General features: G+C 38.0%; 2 protein-coding genes across 2 annotated transcripts; one reads left to right on the forward strand and one right to left on the reverse strand.

Moving 5' to 3' along the window:
- Positions 1–3,201: 3,201 nt before the first annotated feature.
- LOC106966060 (olfactory receptor 52D1-like) lies at positions 3,202–4,067 on the forward strand. Its single transcript, XM_015062139.3, has one exon. The coding sequence runs from the start codon at positions 3,333–3,335 to the stop codon at positions 4,065–4,067; it is 735 nt and encodes a 244-aa protein (XP_014917625.2). The 5' UTR covers positions 3,202–3,332.
- Positions 4,068–7,773: 3,706 nt separating this feature from the next.
- LOC106966061 (olfactory receptor 52E1-like) lies at positions 7,774–10,475 on the reverse strand. The gene has a single exon (XM_015062140.3). The coding sequence runs from the start codon at positions 10,206–10,208 to the stop codon at positions 9,267–9,269; it is 942 nt and encodes a 313-aa protein (XP_014917626.1). The 5' UTR covers positions 10,209–10,475; the 3' UTR covers positions 7,774–9,266.
- Positions 10,476–20,582: the final 10,107 nt, after the last annotated feature.

The raw sequence follows: 20,582 nt of genomic DNA on the forward strand, positions 1-20,582 counted from the left end.
ACTCCAAAAAACTCACCTTCCCTCTCCCCACCCTTGTTAGATTCTCCTGTTATTAAGATGTTAGTGCTAAAGACTTAGAACCTGAGTTCTGAGCTCAAATTGAACTCCCAGCAGTTTCTTCTCTTGACATGTGGGGAGGCCACCCCCACTCTATGCCCTTGAGAGCTTTAGAAATCAGAAAACATGTCTATAACGGAGCTTATTTGGAAATGCTATAAGTCTTGAGAGAACTAAAATGTTCCTCAGACCAAGATGCTCATCCTCATCCTCACAGGTCCCCTGGTAGGTAAGGCACTGTTTGGTCACACTCATTTGTGTCATGGGCTGGCTAAGTGGACCATAGCCAAAGAGAAGGTTTCAGGGTTCTAATAGAACAAACAAGCTCTATAAAAAAAATATCTTGTATAAGATTTCTTGGGGCACCTGAGCCTATTTTGCTTTGTGGCACCTGAATAGACTACCTACCTCTGTTTTACCCTGTATGGGCTGAGATTAGGCTGCAACTTTTATTGAGAATAAATTTGTGCATGGGCTTCTCTGCTTAGTTCAGTACATCAGAGGGAGTCTGATGAAGGAAAGGATGGGAGTATAGATGTGTCAGTTCTTTAGCCTGAGCGAATCTATGGTATTTGAGCAATGTTTCATACTGCTCATGTAGTCATAAATGCATTATGCCATTTTACATTTATAAAACCTTAAGAAGTGCTCATCTCCTAAAGCTTAATGTAAAGATTACAAACTTTGTAATTATACTTTAGTAGGGTTCAAATTCCACATCCTTGAATTCATAGTAGAATAGCTTTGGGAACGTAAATTAACATTCTTAGGGTTTTTTTTAAAGCTGTATTATGAGTATGGTTATCTACCAACCCCCTTCCTTAAGGATTGAATGGGATAATGCCTGCAATGTTAGTAATATAGTACCTAATATATGCCAATGCATGTTGATTAATTTTTGTAAGGAGATGTATAGGGGTGTAGAATTTAGCCAGAAGATATAATAGGTTTTTTTAAATTTTATTCCTCCCCAAAAGCAGATGTAAATTTATTTTCCTCTGAACCTTCTTTTTATCCATCCTATAATCAGACAAGGAATGAAATGCTGACAGAATTCAATTTTGTTAGAAACTAATCCCTGGGTATGTCTTAAAGATTTAATATTAGAATCAGGAAAACTGTTAATGCACTATAGTGTTTGAAGATAGTGTGCACTATAATAAATTTATAGTGATTCCACTGGTTGTCTTAAATTTATATTGAAATTATTTACCAGAAAAATAATAACATTCCTTTGTCTTTTCCTTTTCTGTTTTTCTTCATTCTTTGGAACAAGCAAATATATGAAAGTACATGGCCTCTGCCAAGTATTTTATTTGCAATATATATATTTACAATATAATATATTTATTTGCATTATATATATATATTTGCAATATAATAAATGAGAAAACATGCAGAAATAGACAATATGACAAAAAATAGAAGACAGGTAAGTATACATATCATAGGAACACTTGAGGGATATCAGTGATGGTTCAAAGTTCCCAGAAAAATAATCTCACAGGAGCTGATATGTGAGTAGAGTCTTCAATTCTAACCAAATTACTAAGGGTTTGTATGTGTGAAGAAATGCTATGACAAATAAAGACACAGGGTTACCACCTTCATGAAGTGAGTAGATGACCAGTTCTCCAAGGAGAGAAATATAAGAAAGGTATTTCAAGGGGTTAGAAAACTTGCTAATATTTTACAAGACATAGAAAGCTACATCTTCTTTGTAACTTCTTGGGTTGTACATTTTTCTGATAAATACATTTGTAACTCTGTATTATTTACTTACATACTTTAAACAGAGCCCATATTTTAGACCTCTCCTACATTGAATGTATATCCTTTTAAGGTTATTTCTTATGTTTATAAAAGTTTTATTATAAATGTGTGTGTCTACATCCACACCCATACATGCATACACACACACACACACACACATATGCTTAATTTTTGCATGTGTGTCAATGTTAATGGAAAAATAAAATTTATGCTTCCTTTTTTCATTTTTCTGTCAGTTTTCAAAAATATACTTTACTTATTCTAAGTGCTTCTGAGTATTCTAAAATATAAATATACCACAGATTTTTAAGTTCAGTATTACTTTACTGATGGGCATTTTGAATGTTTCAATATTTATTCTTTTACAGGAACTTTTACAATGAAAATTACTGTATATACTTCCACATGTATATATGAACATTGTGCACTGAGATGGCACGTAGTTAAATTGGTCTGTCCAAAACTTTGTTTTTAATAAGAATGATCACTATACAATTTTCCACTAAGAGCAGGTTCAATTTTCTCCAATCAATTGGGCATAAGGATCGCTCTTTAGCCCAAACCTCACTAATGCTTGTTTTCATCATTCCTGAAATTCTGTTGGTTAAAAAATCCAATTCATTTCCTGACACATTGTTATCAGCCCCACTCTGGCCATCATGCTGAATGAGTTCCATGTCAGTGTGAATGAACTTCCTCCTGGTCCTTCCAAAGAAAGTCACACATCCTCCCAAATTTTGGTATTCCCTTCTCAAAGCTATACACTATCACTTGGCATCTTGGCATGAACTAATATGACTAAAATCTAAAAGAAAAGGTATATTTTCTATTTAAAACTTCCTATCATCCCTCCTGCCTTTCTAACCTGTGTCTTACAACTGTTTCTAAGTCCTCCAAACCCATGACTCTTACACATTTTTCCTCACATGATTCTACAAATACATGTATCGTAATGAAAGAAGAAGTTAGTTGAAGGAGCCATTACATACAGTGTGGTTTTGATGAATTAATAATACAGAAATTCCACTAAGCATCTAAACTTATTTTTATTTTTTTATGTTTTTACTTAAATTCCAGTTAGTTAGCACACAGTATAATATGGGTGTTATATGTAAGTACCGAATCACTTATCACAATATACCTGGGACTCTTACATATTTTTTAGCATATTACTTTTTACATATTACTTTCTTCTCAGTGTGTAAAAGATTTTGGATTTTCACACATTAAGCTCCAGTTTTTGGTGCCTAGATATTTTCCCTCATATAGCATCCATAGATCAGCCACATTGCAATTACAACTGTGAAATAATATCTGATAATCAGATATGATGATAAAATAATTCATAAATATTTACAGACATTGGAATTATTTCATGACCTGCAATTCCCTGCATTTTGGTTTACTTAGCTCATCAAAGGTTTCAAAATTTGCAAGCTATTATTTTTGTTTGTTGTAGAGGAAAATACACCAAGAGAAAGCTAAAACATCAGGCACTTGTTATGTCAGCATACAATAAGACTAATGTCCATCCATCAACCTTCATCCTCATTGGCATTCCTGGGTTGGAGGCTGCCCACATCTGGATCTCCATCCCCTTTTGTGTGGTATACCTTTTGGCCCTCCTGGGAAACTGCTCTCTTCTGTTTATCATTAAGACAGACCCCAGCCTCCATGAGCCAATGTACCTCTTCCTCTGCATGCTGGCTGTGGCTGATCTGGTTGTGTGTACTACAGCTGTACCAAAACTTCTTAGCCTTTTCTGGTTCCATGATGGAGAGATTCGCTTTGAAGCCTGCCTCACTCAAGTGTTCCTGATTCACTCTTGCTCTACCATGGAATCTGGCTTCTTTCTGGCCATGGCTTTTGACCGTTATGTAGCCATTTGTAACCCATTAAGACATTCAGCTATTCTGACACATGCTGTAATTGGGGGGATGGGTCTAGCTATAGTACTCCGGGGCACAGCACTTCTCAGTCCTCACCCCTTCCTGCTACGTTGGCTTCCCTACTGCAGAACCAATATCATTTCCCACACCTACTGTGAGTTCATGGCCCTCATCAAGATTGCCTGTGCTGAGACAAGAATCCGTAGAGCCTACAGCCTCATCGTTGCCTTCCTTACTGGTGGTCTGGACTTCATATTGATCATTTGTTCTTATGTTCTCATACTGCACACTGTCTTCCACCTCCCATCCAAGGATGCCCGATCACACTGCATGATTCTGTTTAAATGAAACTTTAGGGAAGAAAAATTAGTGTTGGGGTAGCATTTAGGCATCCATGTTTTAAAGTTCTGTAGGTGATTTTACATGTGGCTAAAACTGACCTACACCTGGAGCAGCTGGGTGGCTCAGTGAGTTAGGCGTCCAACTCTTGATTTTGACTCAGATCATGATCTCACAGTTCGTGAGTTTGAGCCCCACATCTGGCTTTGAGCTGAAAACGCGGAGCCTGGTGGAGGTTTCTCTCTCACTCTCTCTCTCTCTCTGCCCCTCCCTGGTTTGTTCTCTCTCTTTCTCAAAAATAGACACACAAAAAAAAGTGATTAAAAAAAATTGACCTGTGCATTGAGACACAGAGACATTAGTTGACCACAGGGAAAATATTTTAGTCAAGTACCTCACCCTTCAAGCTAAAATGTGAGGCAAATCAACATTTGTTAAGCATTCACTTAAATAAGCTGTTTATTGTAAGTTTATAGATATAGATATAGATATATATTAGCTGTTTATTATAAGTTTTATATATATATATATATATATATATATATTACTTAACCCTGATATTTTTTAGAATTAATTATCATGATAAGTAACTCAACAAACTTGTATTCAACGGGCTAGTTTAGAGGAGCTAGGATTTGAAGTTTGTCTAGCTCCAAAGCCATAATTTTCTTATAATGTCACAATGAATCCATATACAGCCAAATCAATGCGTGGGACTCCTAGGAACACAGCACCTCACAGGCTGAGGTATCAAAATTGTTGCTACTGCTCAATTCATTCTCCATTACCACATTCAGTTTCAATCCATTTAGCTAATATTTACTTGTTCATCACAATTCACCAAGGATATAGAAATGAGTAAGGCAAGGTTTGTAATCAGTTTCAGAGTCTCAGAGGTACACATGATCAATATAGCCTTTCTTCTCCATATGATTCCTGAAAATACTGAAACTGAAGAAAGGTGTGGCTAATGTGAGTTCAAAATATCATCTTTCTTAGTTATGAAGGACCTAGTCTATTTTGAAGGACCTAGTTTGGTTCAAGAGTCAGTGAACATTCTATAGAGTGCCTGGGTGGCTCAGTCAGCTGAGCATATGACTCTTGGTTTAGGCTCAGGTCATGACCTCAAGGTTCATGAATTCAAGCCTTGCATGGATGTCTGCACTGACAGTGTGGAACCTGCTTAAGATCCTCTCTCTCCCTCTCTCTCTGCCCCTCCCCTGCTCACATTCTCTGTCTCTGTCTCTGAAAATAAATAAATAAAAACATTTTAAAAAATTTTAAAAAGAGCCAGTGAACATTCTAACTAAACCCCAGAGTTAGGCATATATTCTGAATCAGAACAGTTATACTTACTATATGGAGGAACACCAGAGAACATATGACTGCCTTAGAAAGTTGGGAGGTAGGAGGGTGTGGAGAGAGAGGTCTTAATAAAACTTACTGAGTTTACTCCCACCAAATTTTCAAGTCTACAGCTTCTGCCTAGCACATAGTGAATAAGGGTATATATAAAATAAAAAAAGATGGACTTTACGATACATGAACATCCAGAATAGGCTAGAAACATTTTGTTCCAGCAGTCTGATAAAGTTGATTCAGACATGCAAACACTTTTAGTATAACATGGAACACTTATATAGTGTGTACATTCTCATAACCACTCCTGAATTCTTTACATATATTAATCCATTAAATTCTTGTGCAAACTAAAAAAGATTTGTAGCCTTAATATCCTCACTTCACAATATAAGAAAATGGAGAAATGGAGAAATATTTGGCTTTCTCATAGTTACAGATGGTTAAAAAAGGAGACAGGATTTGAACCTAGGAAGTCTGACACCAAGTTTACATTCTCAGCCACTACACTGCATTTAGTCACATTATACTCTGATATAGCAATGTGACAAGTGCGATGATAGACGTAGAAGGACAGATAAGTAGTCATCCAAGGCCATGGAGTTTAGAAAGTCAAAAACAGTTCCAGAAGATAAAGACATCAGGAACATCAGATAGGCAACTAAACTAAGTTCCCTGTGGATTAGGTCAAGTCAGGTAGGTAGAGTGTGGTGTGGGGAGTGAGGCGAGGGAGTGTTAAGAGTGGTGTCCAGTTTGAGTTTTGGAAAGTCAATTCTGCTTTCAGTCATTTCACTTCCTAGAGTTTATCCCATTTTCTTCATCTAACAATCAACCAATTTGTTTATTAACCAAGTTTCAAGTTTCTAGAATGATAGTTTTCAAAATTTAGGCTTGAAGACTCTTAAAAATACATATTGCTTAGGCCCACTCTAAAACTACTAGATTCAAAATGTCTATGGTGTATCCCATAAGTAAAATCCCATTTAATTTTCCTCAGTCATTCTGTATATTTATAATTCAGTGATCCACAGTCCATGCCACAGTTGTAGGAAGCAGAGAATCAACACATAGCTGTTCTACTCAGAGGATACAACATGATTTAAAATTCCTACCAAGATTTATACTCTTTACCTAGAATATAAAAACTTGGACAGAATGTAATTCAAAACTTTTTGACAAAGAAAAATATTGCTGGATAATCAAAAAACTCACAATTTTCGGGGTGCCTGGGTGGGTGGCTCAGTTGGTTAAGTGTCCAACTTTGGTTCAGGTCATGATCTCATGGTTTGTGAGTTCAAGCCCCGCATCTGGCTCTGTGCTGACAGCTCTGAGCCTGGACCCTGCTTCAGATTCTGTGTCTCCCTCTTTCTCTGTCCCTCCCCTGCTTGCCCTCTATCTCTCTTTCTCAAAATTAAATAAGCGTTAAAAAATAATTTAAAAAACTCATAATTTTCTTGGACCTGTCAGAAAGTTGAAATCACAGAGCAACTAACCCAAAATATAAGGAAAGATTGGTAACTCCAGAGAGAGATGGAACATGATTCTGTGCTCACCAGGTGCTAGATACTATACAAGCCATTCTACAAAAAATCTGTTAAAATTTTAAACCAAATTATTCACAGCTGAATATGAACCTGTGTGAGAATACAAAGTGTCTGGGAGTCTTGTGTATATGACACAAAAGGGACTTCACACCCTTTTCGTTTTTTTTCTCCCTAGACCTAGACCAGGTACTCATTAGAAAGCCTGAGTGCAGGACTAGAGACAAGAGAAGGCCTTCATCATAGAACAGACCTGATGGAGGCAAAAGGCAAATAGCAGCCACCTGAACGTAAGAATGACCCCTCATCCAGTTTCTCTCCCCTAAGGAGCAAAAGCGTTTACCCTGGAGGAAGAGGACAGCAGAGACCCATTGCTGCTGAGACAAAAGAGCAGAAACAAACTTTGTAGCCCAGGGTGAGGCCTGTTCCCCAGAAACTGTAGGACACTTCTAGGGAAGGGGCAGGATGACTGAGAAGGCTGTACTTTCAAGACCCAGGGACATAGCAGCCCAGTTGGCCATGCTGTATCTTCTGGCTCTCACTAGTAGACTAGCAGGGTTCGAGTAATAAGTAACAGTGCTCTGTTCCTGAGGGAATGTAGAGGACATGAAGAATGGCATGATTTGTACCACAGCAACAAAGGGAAGATCTAATACTGATAGTGGGTTGGACATCAGGCAAACCTAATTCATCAGCCCACACCCTGAACAAGAGTAAAGTTAGAGGAATGTGATACGTTTACTGAGGACATTCAAAGAAAAGACATGAAGAAATGAATTACTTGAATAGTTGTTTACCTATCAAGTAAGTTGAATCCGGAGTTAGCAACCTTCTAACACAGAAAACTCCAGGGCCAGGTGACTACATTGGTGAATTTAGTCATTGAAAGGTTAAATACAATTCTCCACAAATTAGCCAAAACATCTAAATGGAATGAGCCCTGACCAAATCACTCAAGGTATAATTGAGGCCATATCATTAAAATCCATTTCATAAGCAGAATAAATAGATAGGGGATGAGCTCAGTGTCACAACAGGATTGCAGGAAAAGCTGCTTGTGCCTATAATTTTACAGCATAACTGATTGTTTCAAAGAATCCCAAGTTGGGTGGGATCCCAAGGATGTGATGCTAATTAATATAAATTCCCACTAAGAGTTTATGATGTCATTTTTTATACTATAGTAAAAATAAGTAGGATTTTTTTTTCTAAAGTGCATGCTACAGAATATTAGTGTCATAGGTTGGTCAAAGGAACATTCTGAAGCCAATATCACCCTAAAATTTCAAATGAATGAATTTTAAAATGAATTTTCAAAATCCAAATTTCAAATTAAAAATGTTGAGAAATCCCACAATAAAAATATAGGTAAAAATTTAGTTTTATTGGCCAGGATTTGCAAACATAATTTCTCTGAATCCTTCACACAAATAATGCCAATAATATCACCTAGAACTAGAGAACACTGAGAGGTAGCATATGGAACAAGAGTTCCATGTTTAAAACACACACACACACACATACACACACGTACTCACTTGGCTAATACTGTACTTGGAACATCACTAAAACCTTCTGCTTTCCTTAAGAGGGAAACTCCTCCATGAAGTGGCAAAAGACACAGAGACAGTACTTTTTGAAAAATAGTTGTTTGAAAAGAAGTATCAATAAGCCAGATTTTATAAGTATTCATCCATCAAGTAAATGGTACAATTTAAAACCAAAAGACTACCAACTTTTTGCAATTCTATTCCTGGTAGAAAATAGCCAGTTTTCTTACATGATTATGGTATTCATAGGATCAATTTCACATCTTCTGACATTAACATGGTAGAGGCAAGAGTAACCCATGCTTTTTGATAGGCAGTCCAGCCATATGGGAAGTGTTTGAGCATCTATTATTTTGGGGACCAGCACTAGTAACGGTGATGAACTATTTTTGTTTAAATTAGGATATGAAGGAATTTATGGTGTTTTTATTATTTGTGTGGTATTTCCTTTTTGGAGGGTTGGTTTTGCTTTAAAATGATGCCAAGTGTGGAATGCAATATGTTCGATCATAATGGAAACAGAACAAAGAGTTCTTTTTCTTCCACATGAGGAATCTGAATGATTTCCAAACAATGGAAAATGATAAAACACTTTTACTCATGTGTTAGACATGGGCCTAACTTTCCATTTCTGGGTTTGAGAAGGAGGGTGACAGGACTCCCCTAAGATAGGCCTGTGTAACTTTCAAATGTTCTCTTTCTGTTCTGAACATAGAGAATTAGTGCTGCTCCCTTCTTAAATGGATTATTTATAAGAGTTATGGTTTTTTCTTGGAAAATACCTTCAGCACCTGTTCTCTAATCTGTTCAGTTCTGACACCATAGATTACAGGGTTGAGAGCTGGTGGAATGACTACATAGAAATTAGCCAGAAGGATGTGAATATAACGTGGTATATTCCGGCCAAACCTGTGGGTCATAAATGAAAAAAACGCAGGGGTGTAGAAAGCCAACATGACACACACGTGAGAGCCACAGGTGCTGAGCGCTTTGAGCCGAGCATCATAGGAAGGCAGTCGAAAGACAGCATGAAGGATCTGGGCATAAGAAATGACAATGGCTATGATGTCAAACACCAGGTTAGAGATGGCATATAAGCCATAGATGATGTTGACCCTGATGCTGGCACAGGACAGGCGGGCAATGCCCATGTGCTCACAATAAGTGTGAGGGATAAGTTGGTGCCCACAAAATGGTAACCGTAGGATGAGTGGAACAAAGGGTATGGCAAAAGACAAAGGCCTCAGTAGAATTATCAATGCAATGATGAATACCACCTTGTTTGTCAGCACCAGTGTGTACCGAAGAGGGTTACAGATGGCCACATAGCGATCATAGGCCATGGCCACGAGCACAGCCGACTCCATGCCAGTGAATAGATGGATGAAGAACATCTGGATGAGACACCCCTCAAAGGAGATTTCTCTCAGGCTGAACCAGAAGATTCCAAGCATCTTGGGGATCGTGGATGTGGACAGGCCTAGGTCGATAGATGACAGAATGGCCAGGAAGTAGAACATGGGCTGGTGGAGTGTGCTCTCAGTCTCAATCACAGAAAGGATGCTGATATTCCCAAGAACAGCTATCAGGTACACAGCAAAGAAAGGGAGACCCATCCAGATATGCATGTGTTCCAGCCCGGGGATCCCCAGAAGGAAGAAAGAATATGGATGAAATAGGGTGTTATTAAGTGAGGCCATCTTTCTGGGATAAATTTATAGTGAAATATATTATAAATCAAGTACCTCTCATTCACTGAGTAGGTCTCATCCTTGCTTAGTGCACAGAGAAAGAGGAGAAACCAGTGAAACATTTATTGTATCTACCCATATCACTGCATCATAGACTCAAAAGCATACAAAATTGAATGGTAAAATGAAGCCACTTGATTTCAGTGTACTTCATCATATCCATTCAATTGAATTAAATATTTTTACTCAACCAAAACTGACTGAGTATCTAGTATATATGTGTCAAGCTCTGTGCTAAGACTGATTACAAAAGATGAATTAGAAAAAAAAATGAATTAGAGAAGGTTCCTTTTTTAATGAAAGTTAAAGTTTTAGTGGTTGAAACAGTTATACAAATCAACCATTTAAATTAATAGAATAATTATTAAGATAAAGGTGTTCCCCTGATACTTAGGTGCACAAAGCATTTTTCTTAAATTTATTTATCATTACTTTATAGAAAAATTATTTGATTTATGACTACATACGTTATGTACAAGGTAGGGACATAACATAAACATAATGACAGCCATTATGATTCCACATGTACAACATTTCTGAGCTGAACTTATATAATTCACTCTTCAAAGGAACTGTAAATGTAGCAAACCAGAACTTTGTAAGACAAATTTGGATCTATGTAGGCTTCTCACTAAGTCTCCCAAACATTTTTCATGCCATAATCATCTTCTGATCTCTCCTTTCTTGCTGGTGCAGTATAAGGTGCCTTGAGGTTTCAAAATGAAGCCACACAGAACTTCGTTTTAGGATAAACCTCTTAATCTGGATGGGTCTGCTGAGAATGGAATATACATATTCTTCTTCGTTTCTGTCCTGATGATAGGCAAACCCTTGCCCTTTAAGTGCCCTCCTGCTGATGCCTGTCCAGAAAGAAATGCAGATTTATACATGGAAACATAAACATTTATGTTCAAGTTTATAAAATATCCATAATCATCAGGTAAAGTGAGTTAATTTATATAAACTACTCTTTGAAACTAAATTCATCATTTCTCTTACTATATAAGTTGTCACAATATATACACCTTAATAATTTTAAGTACATTGTGATTAGGAGCTCTTGCTTGCTCTTTTATAGATAGATGATAGATGATAGATAGACAGATAGACAGGTGATACATCGATCGATCTACACACACAGAGAGAAGGTCTGAACTTAGAAGTGCTCAGTAGAAATAAAAATTATTAATTTAAGGATATTACCATCATCAGGAAAGTAGATCTAATCCATACCACCAGGAGGCTATCTTATTATTAACATGAGAAGTTTGGAAGAACTCAGAGGTCTAAGGTAAAATGTATTATTGTTATAGATCACCTTCGATGTACTCCACTCCCTTATAGATAGAATTGGACCTTTCCATTGTTCCTCTGCTCAGTGTTCTGTGAGACTCCTAAGTACTGTGCCAAGCAGGAACAGGTGACATTAGCCAGACTGACTGTATTAGAACAGTACTTATGGGGATGGAAGTGTGTGTGTGTGTGTGTGTGTGTGTGTGTGTGTGTGTGTGTGTTGCAAGGGTGCATTGCAGCTTGGGTCTTGGACAAATTGCTTAAGAAATCCTAGAAACGGTTTGCTCACAGGTACAGGAACGAGACAGTTAATTAGTCAAAGGCAAGCAAATTACTAGATTGAGAAAATAGAATAGGGATTTCAAGAAAGAGAGAAGAACTATATAGAAAACCATCCCTAATTTGAACAGGGATGACTATAGGCAAGGAATGGCATTAAAATCCAGGGGATTCGGGAAGAGGATGAAGTAGAGTCCTATAATCAGATCTCTCTTCTGTGATTTTGGTTCAGCTAATTTAGAGTTTAGTGTATGAGAAATGGCATACTGTTTAGAATCAGACACTAGGAACTGAAGCCAGTGTCTGCATGCCATGTGAATTTGGCAAAATTACTTATCTTCATTGGGTCCATGATTCTTCACCCTTAAAATGAGGCTGAAAGGCCTACATAGCAGGATTCTTGCTAAGTTTGCATGACTCAAGATGGGTCATCAAAAAAGTGTAGTTACAGTTACTGGTTAACCTGTTGATAAGAACATGATAAAGTAGAGAGTTTTTGTGGAAGTGGTTCTGACATATCTCAGGCCTTCGGGTAATCCATACATCAGGGGTCAGCAGACTAAATCCTGATCTTCACTTTATCCACATATAAATATTTTGATAGGGTTTCCAGCCTTTATAATAGAGTATATCTGATTACCATATCCTTAGACATTTTCACAGACATTAGCATTACACACTTGGAGGCCAAACCATTCCAAAATGATCAGTACTGCCTTTAGTTAGAAGCAAGTAACAGGTGGTTTGGTGTGTTTTACTAGGTTGTAAGTTGTGAGAGAGAATTTCTGAATAGCCGAAGGTAAATTCAATTATTGTTCTCCCTCTGGGTCAAAAATGGACTCAGGATGGGGATATTTATCCAACCTTTAAATTAGACTAGAAAGGATTGAGGGAGCGATAACAGTGAGAATGAGACAGAAAAATTGAAGAGAAAGAACTTGGTACATTAGTGAATCATTAGGCTGCAGGTCAGTGAAGAGCTCTATGCACAGAAAGAATGGCAGAGGTGTCAAGAGATAAAGAAGCTGCACACAGAGATGGCGTAGGAGGTATTGGAAATGAAAGCAGAGGTTGCTCACATGCATATAAGAGATTACGCCAGCACATTCTTACAGACAGTTCCCTTATCCCCTCCCTTCAGTTAGGAGGTTTTCCTGTTCCCCTTTCTATCAGCTATCCCTCTTTCCCTTGTGCTCAGCTGGCCACAGATAAGGACCCATACTTCTAAAGCATTACTTACCAGCAAAGACTCCTGGAGAAGTTAGCAAATCTCCCCTAGCATACTTTTGAGCTCCATTTGCTTTGGTGGGAGGATTTTTTATATGGTTGCCACAGCCTCTAGAGTGAGAACTTAGCATGTCTTGGAACTCCTTGGGGATAGTGTGGGCTACAAAGCTCTGAGATCTGTATTGACTCCTTTCCTGGTGGAATATACCAGACATCGATAGACCATGTCCTGATTCTGGACCCAGACTCTCAAATTTATGATTAGCATATTTCCAGGGCAATAATTGTTATTATCTTGGCCTCATAAACTCTGTAAACATTTTTTCCAGCAGGGTTCCTGGAACTGGTCTTAGGATATTAATTCTGAACTCCTCAAAGGGGGTTTAGACGGCTCATACAGGCCCCAAATATACATAAGCTAATGATTGTATTAAATCTGGGTATATCTTCTTACTATTGTGCAATTGTCATATTGACTCAATATTTATCACAACTGAAGTGCTAAAAAGTAAAGAAGTACACTAAAATTGAATCATAATGGTTCAATATTTAGCGTAATTTCACGACCCTGAAGTGAAGTAATGCATACAGTTTTGCATCACAACTGAAATCTATCATGTCATTCCAGTGGACGTTCCCTGTCAGTAATGAAAAGCAGATATGAAAATCCGGAGGGCAGAAGCTAGTCATTTTATCAGTCCCCACTGACTACTTATTTAAAACCTGTACAAGTTGGCTTATTCTCTCAATCTTGATTTTGAAACCTGTAAAATGAGGACATTTGTCAAACAAGTTTTAGTGTCCTATAGTCCTAACATCATATGAAGTTATCACCCCATTTTACTGATGAGGAGACAGAAATAGAGAAGGGAAGGGGCGGTAGAGTTGAGTGTTCAAGCTTCCATCTAGAAGGCTTTTCCATGAGTAATGGGGACTGATCTTGGACATTCAGGTGGATACACCATTTCAAGGTTCATTCACTGATGAATTCAACAACTATGCACTGACCATCTGCTATGTGTCAGGTACCATTTCAGGCACTATCCATACAGTAAACAGGACAGACAGAATACCTTTTTCTCTAGTAACAGGAAGATAAGAAACAGAATAATTACATAGATGACAATATGAGCTGTGTTGAAACATAAAGCTGGGAAGTGGGGGAGATGCTGATGGTCAGGCTTAGTCATTCTAAGTAACATTGTCAAGAACGTGACGTTTATGTAAGGGTTAGGGGATGAGGGAGCCAGCCACGTGGGATTGGAAGTGGGGCGATGTCTGGGGTGAAGCATTGCCGGCTGAGGGAACAGCAGATGCAAAGACACCGAAGCTGAAGCATGTTCAGTGTCATCTAGGAAAATGCAAGTTTCACAGGATCCAGGTCTCAAAGATGTGGGCAACACTGAGAACCCTCAGACCTCCACACACTTAAGTCTCAGAGGGCCATGATCCATTAGGATAAACACCGAAGGAGATCCACATACAGTGCCTAGCAGTTAGGAGGGCTCGTGGTTACTATTACAATTAAGGAGCCATGTTTAAATCAACTCAATTCCTTGCTCTTTGTTTTGTTTTATATAGCAAAACATGGAAATAGAAAAAAAAACAGCTCAATCAATAGTTAACTTTTTTTTAATTTGCTGATACAAAAATGTATGTCTATGCCTTCTCATTCGTAATATTGCAGTTTTTAAAAAATCTGTTCAACATACCATATGACCCATAAATCTGAAGTTTTATGTTTCTTTAATTTTTGAAATTATTCGTCAATTTTTCAAATATTTTACCTCTTCATTTAGTATTTCCCTCCTTCTAAAATTCATCATCTATGTCTTTGGCAATTCTACATTAATCTTCCAATATATCCAATTTTTTGCATTTTCTTACATCTGTTCATTAGTGATAATTTAATAATTGCTTTATGATCTATTATGTGACAGTTTTTTTTAAGTTTATTCATTTATTTTGAAAGAAAGAGAGAGAGTAGTGTCCATGAGCAGGGGAGGGGCAGAAAGAGAGAGGGAGAGAGAGAATCCAAAGCAGACCCCATGCCACCAGCACGGAGCCCTACACAGGACTCGAATCCACAAACTGTGAGGCAATGACCTGAGTCAAAACCAAGAGTCAGTCACTCAACCAACTGAGCCACCCAGGTGCCCTTATGTAACAGTTTTTGTGTGTGTATGTGCCATAAATGATATTCAGTAATCTTATGTGCAGAGTTTTACCCATATTGTAGTTTTACCCATAGAGTAGATCAACTCTACTGAAGTGTCTTTTTTCCCTAAATATTCTATATAGGAATTAATTCTATGAAAGTTGTATCTGTTTCCTACTGCTCCTATAATAAATTATCACAAATTTGTTTGCTTAAAACAACACAAATTTATTAGCATACAATTTTATAAGTTAGAAATTCAAAACATATGTCACTGGACTAAAATCAAGATGTCAGGAGGGGCACCAGGGTGGTTCAGTCGGCTAAGCATCTGCCTAAGGCTCAAGTCAAGATCTCACAGATTGTGAGTTTGAGCCTCACATCAGGCTGTCTGCTCTCAGCACAAAGCCTGCTTCAGATCCTCTGTGCCCCTCTCTCTCTGCTCCTCCGCCACTTGTACTCAGTCTTTTTCTGTCTCTTCCAAAATAAATAAATAAACTTAAAAAAAAAAAAAGATGTCAGCAGGGTAGCATTCTTTTCTGGAAGATTTAGAGGTGAAACCTTTTTCTTCACTTTTCTAGCTTCTAGAAGCTTCCCACATTCCTTGATTGTTTGTCTTCTTCGGTGTTCAAGGCTGGCAATGGATGGTGTCAGTCCATTCAGGTTGCTGTAATAGAATACCATAGATTGGCTGGATTTACCATTTTGGAGATAAATCTCCAAAGTCCAAGATCAAGGTGCAGGAAGATTCAATCTGTGGTGAGAAGTTTCCTGGTTCACAGATGTTTGTCTTCTTGTTGTGTCCTCACGTTTGGGGTCTCTTTTCAAAAGACATTGGTTCCATTCCATTCCATTCCATTCCATTCCATTCCATTCTATAATTAGGCTCCATCTTCATGATCTAATAACTTCTCAAAATTCTTGACTTCAAATACCATCACATTGGGGATTAGATTTCAACATCTGAATTTGGAGGGAGGCACAAACATTGCTTACAGCAGACAGTCAAGTGTTTCTCACATCATATCCTTAGACACTAACTCTTCTGCTGCCTTTTCACTTCCACTTTTAAGGACCATTGTGATTACCTTGAACCCCTCTAGATAATCTAGAATAATGTTTCTGATTTAAGGTCTGATCATTAGCTTTAAGTCCATCTTCAGTCTAAATTCATCTTTATTTTGTAAGGTAATCTACCCACAGTTTTGGGGGACTAGGATATGAATATCTTTGGGGGACCATTTTATGCCTACCACAGAGGTTCTTTTTATTTCTTAATAACATTAAGAAATTTTTGAAATTTAAGAAATATTTGTTTATGTTCTACTTCCTATATAGTGTTTTATTTTCTTGTTGTGGTGTGTGTGTATCTTAATTACATATTGAAATCTTGGTGTTACTACTTAAAAATACCACAACTTTGGGCATTTACTCAACCTCTCCATTATACAAGCATCCTAACAGTGTTGAAGTAAAGACTCTTAATTTCTTAATTTGGGTCTTAGTATTACTTTTAGTCATAGAATATCCATTTGAATCTTTAAAAATACTCCAGTTTCTTTCTGAGTATTTCAATCTTGCCTTTCATTTTCTCAAGTATATTTAATCATACTTATTATAAAACCTGACTGAAAACTGTATTATTGAGTCTCCTATGTTTCTTCTTGTTTTTTTTTATTATTAGATGTTTTTATTTTATGTTTTTTTTTCTGTGCTTTGTTATTCTAATGCCAGATATATTGTGTAAAAATAAAGTATCAATAATTTGAAGTCTTGGATAGTGTTATATAATGCTAGGTCAGTCTAGAAGATTCCCATTTTTTAGCAGGTGACAATGGACACTAAAAGTCTCAAGTCAAAAGGCTAAGAAAAATAGTGTGGAAGAGAGATCATGACAGTGATGAAGTGAATAAATTAAAATACTTTGGACAAAAGGGACATGTCTTTTGACAACTTTTGTAATAAAAGGGCATGTTGATGAATTGGATGGGGTGGGAAGGTTTGAATAATTGAGGAAAATGCTTAGTTTTAACATTTTACCAACTGTACAGCAAAAGTTACATTTTCCAAGATGGAAATATTAAGGCAGCTATGGAGAATCCTTCCTTGTCCATGTGATCTTTGCTGCACCTTTTAGACATATAGGCAGAGATATATAGTACACTGTTTCACATATCACTGTGGATATCAGTAGAGAGATAAGGGACCGAGAGGTACAGTAGAGTTTCTAGTGTTCATACAGTTTTTAAAGCCAATTACTGAATAAAATATCTTTAAAAAGAGTATAGTATATAAGAGAAATAAAAGCAGAAGTAAGACCTAGGGTACTCATGACAATATTTAGAAATCAGGCAGTAGAGAAGGACCCAACCAATATTAAGAAATGAGATCATGTAGTGAGGTGGGAGGAGACAAAGCATGTAAGAGTAGTTTTTTAAAAAATGTATATGAAGACAAGCATTTTCAAATGAGAGAATGGTCACTTTCACACACTGCTGAAAGTTGTGTTATGAGGGAAGGGTTTGTCTGGGTTTGGTGACCAGAGATCATGTACTTGACCAGAGAGTGTTGGGGAGGATGCCAGACTAGAGAGATGAGGTGAGGTGAGGAAAGACAAATTATACACCTGATTGTTTTTTCATGGTCTGTTTTCACATATTGTTAGAGAATTCCAGTGGATCCATAATCCTTGAGGGATGATACTGTCACTCACTTGTTTTCAAGCGTTATCACCAGAAACACGTATACAGTCCTAGATCCAAGTTCTAGGATTTCAACTCTCCCCATAGGAATTTCCACTTCTGTTCCACTTTGTTGTAGGGTCCTGGGCTGAGTGTCTGATATGGATGTTTTCTGCTCTTCATCTAACACTTTGGTGCTCAGGTTCCCTTGGCAGGAATGATTCAATCTGCCAATGCAATTGGAGAGTTGCCATGAAGTGAGAGTACTGTCCTTCTGTGTCAAAGTACCAAAATACAGCTGATTATCTTCCTTCTCCTCTCCAATTACTGGGTTCTAACAACTGCCTAAGGTAGCACTCTGGCCTCAGAAATTCTCACAACTCTCCCCATTCACTTCCTTTTGTGCCCATGAAAGCTTTTCCTTTAGAGAGCTGCCCCCCTCAGTTTTCTTCTAGGCCTATCTTTTTAGGGAAATGCAAATGAAGAGTGAAAAGGTAACACCTGTTCCGATTAAAATTGGAGGAATTGATGAAGTGCATTCACCACTCTAATTCCCAGTGTGTGATGGAGGTCCTCATGGTACAGAGGTAAGACAGGTTTCTGAACACAGAGTTAAAATGTTCCAGTGGAAATGGTAGAAGTTTCAGAAGGAAGGGGTTAGATTCTGATCATATATCTCTTTAGTTTCCTCAGTGACATTTCAAAACCTGGGAAGTGCAAGATCAAAATGCCAGCTGATTTTGTTCCTGGTGAGAGCTCCCTTCAGGGCTTGTAGATGTCTGCCTTCTTGCTATTTCCTCACATGGCCTTTCTTTCTTCCTATAAAGCCATTAATCCCATCCTAAGGGCCCCACCCTCAGGACCTAATCTAACGCTAATTACCTCCAAAGACCCATCTTCAAATACTATGACATTGGGGGTTGGAAGTTCATTTATGAATTTGGTGAGTGGAGGAGGAGGGCACAAACATTCAGTCCATAATATTGCCCTGAATTTTCAGGTGTTGTGTCTGAGCCAGTGTCTTAACCAGAGCAGGTTGCATGACCTGAGAAGCCTGGTGCAAAGTGAAGTTTATTGGCCGTTTATTCAATATGCAGGGAGAAAAAGAGCTCCCCCCCACCCCCCACCATGGTCTCTCTTTTAAACAGTCATGGTGTTTTCCATGTTCTCTTTTACCTTGCTTTCTTTGGGGTATAGGAAAAACGTATGGGGTAAGTGCAAACATGCATAGGAGCACAGGGTCGCTGTCCTGTGAATGGAGCACTGGTTACAGGTGTGGATAGGAATCGAGGTCAGGAGCATGCCAAAGGCAGCCTCAGTCTCTAAGCAGGGAATATCCTGGGAATATGGGGGGGGGGGGGTATAGCCCATGAGAATGTATGAGTCAGCCTGACTCATACAGGCTTCCTTGACTCTTACATTCCCCAGCCCCAGCACCTGCCCCATTTTCATATCAGATTTCCATTACAGAAAATAAATGCAAAGATAAAATTATTTAAAAATTTGATACAGGGTAACATCCCAAATACCACAGAGATTAAACCCCAAGTAAAGGGCCCCCTTTGGAAGGCAGAGTCCTGAGTACTGCAGTGGTTACATACCCATGAAGACCCTAAAAGCATTAACTAAGCCACAACAGGTCTAACTTTTGTGATATTATTGGTTAGTTACTGAGGAAGAAACAAAGCAAAAGGACTGTGTGGGACCATACCTGCACCGATAAAGTTTTTATTTTTCATAGAATAAGTAGATCGACTTGAAACATTCAAGACACAGTATTAGCATCTGCTTAAAGTTATTGATTTACAGGGGTGCCTGGGTGGCTCAGTCAGTTAAGCATCCGACTTCAGCTTGAGTTCGAGCCCCGCGTCCGGCTCTGTGCTGACAGCTCAGAGCCTGGTGCCTGCTTCCGATTCTGTGGCTCCCTCTCTCTCTGCCCCTCCCCTGCTTGCACTCTGTCCCTCAAAAATGAATAAATGTTTCAAAAACTTTGAATTATTGATTTACAGTGTTTACAGAATTTCATTACAAAATTTTATGTTAATTTTGCCTTTTGTGTGTAACTCAAAATTTAATCACAATGGTGACGGTCAATAAAAAGAATTGAAAGAGTAACTGATTACACTTATGAACTGAGAAATAGGTTGGTGCGGTAAAACAGAGGGAACAACTGAAAAATAAATGGAAAACAAAATTATGAGGTGAAATTGTCTGACCAATGCCACTTATCTAATTAAGTGTAAAGAGCTACCAGAACAGCAGTGTTCTGACTTGAGAGCCCTGTTCTTGAACACAAAATTATACTGTCCCCCATAGTGATGATCTGGGATGGTGAGAGAATGATCTGTATCAAACATCGTGTGCTTTAACACAGAGCAAGTTACCAAAAGGTTAATGGAGACTCACAAAGTAACCAAGAAACCTTAGTTTTTCCTGCCTTCATTTCCTTAGAAGTCATGTCTTTCCATTCATGACTCAGGACTAGATTAGAAAATAGACTCCTCAGAGACTTTGTGTTTTTTATAAAACTGGTACTAGGGGATTTTCTTTTCTTTTTTTTTTTTTTTTTTGATGTTTATTTATTTTGGAGAGAGAGAGACAGAGCATGAGTGGAGGAGGAGCAGAGAGAGAGATACACACAGAATCTGAAGCAGGCTCCAGGCTCCAAGCTGTCAGCACAGGGTC

This window comes from Acinonyx jubatus, chromosome D1, assembly GCF_027475565.1.
Source record: "Acinonyx jubatus isolate Ajub_Pintada_27869175 chromosome D1, VMU_Ajub_asm_v1.0, whole genome shotgun sequence".
NCBI lineage: Eukaryota > Metazoa > Chordata > Mammalia > Carnivora > Felidae > Acinonyx > Acinonyx jubatus.

What these genes read in the sequence shown, in the direction of transcription:
- LOC106966060 (XM_015062139.3), top strand. Translation starts at nt 3,333, where the DNA reads ATGTCAGCATACAATAAGACTAATGTCCATCCATCAACCTTCATCCTC.
- LOC106966061 (XM_015062140.3), bottom strand. Translation starts at nt 10,208, where the DNA reads ATGGCCTCACTTAATAACACCCTATTTCATCCATATTCTTTCTTCCTT.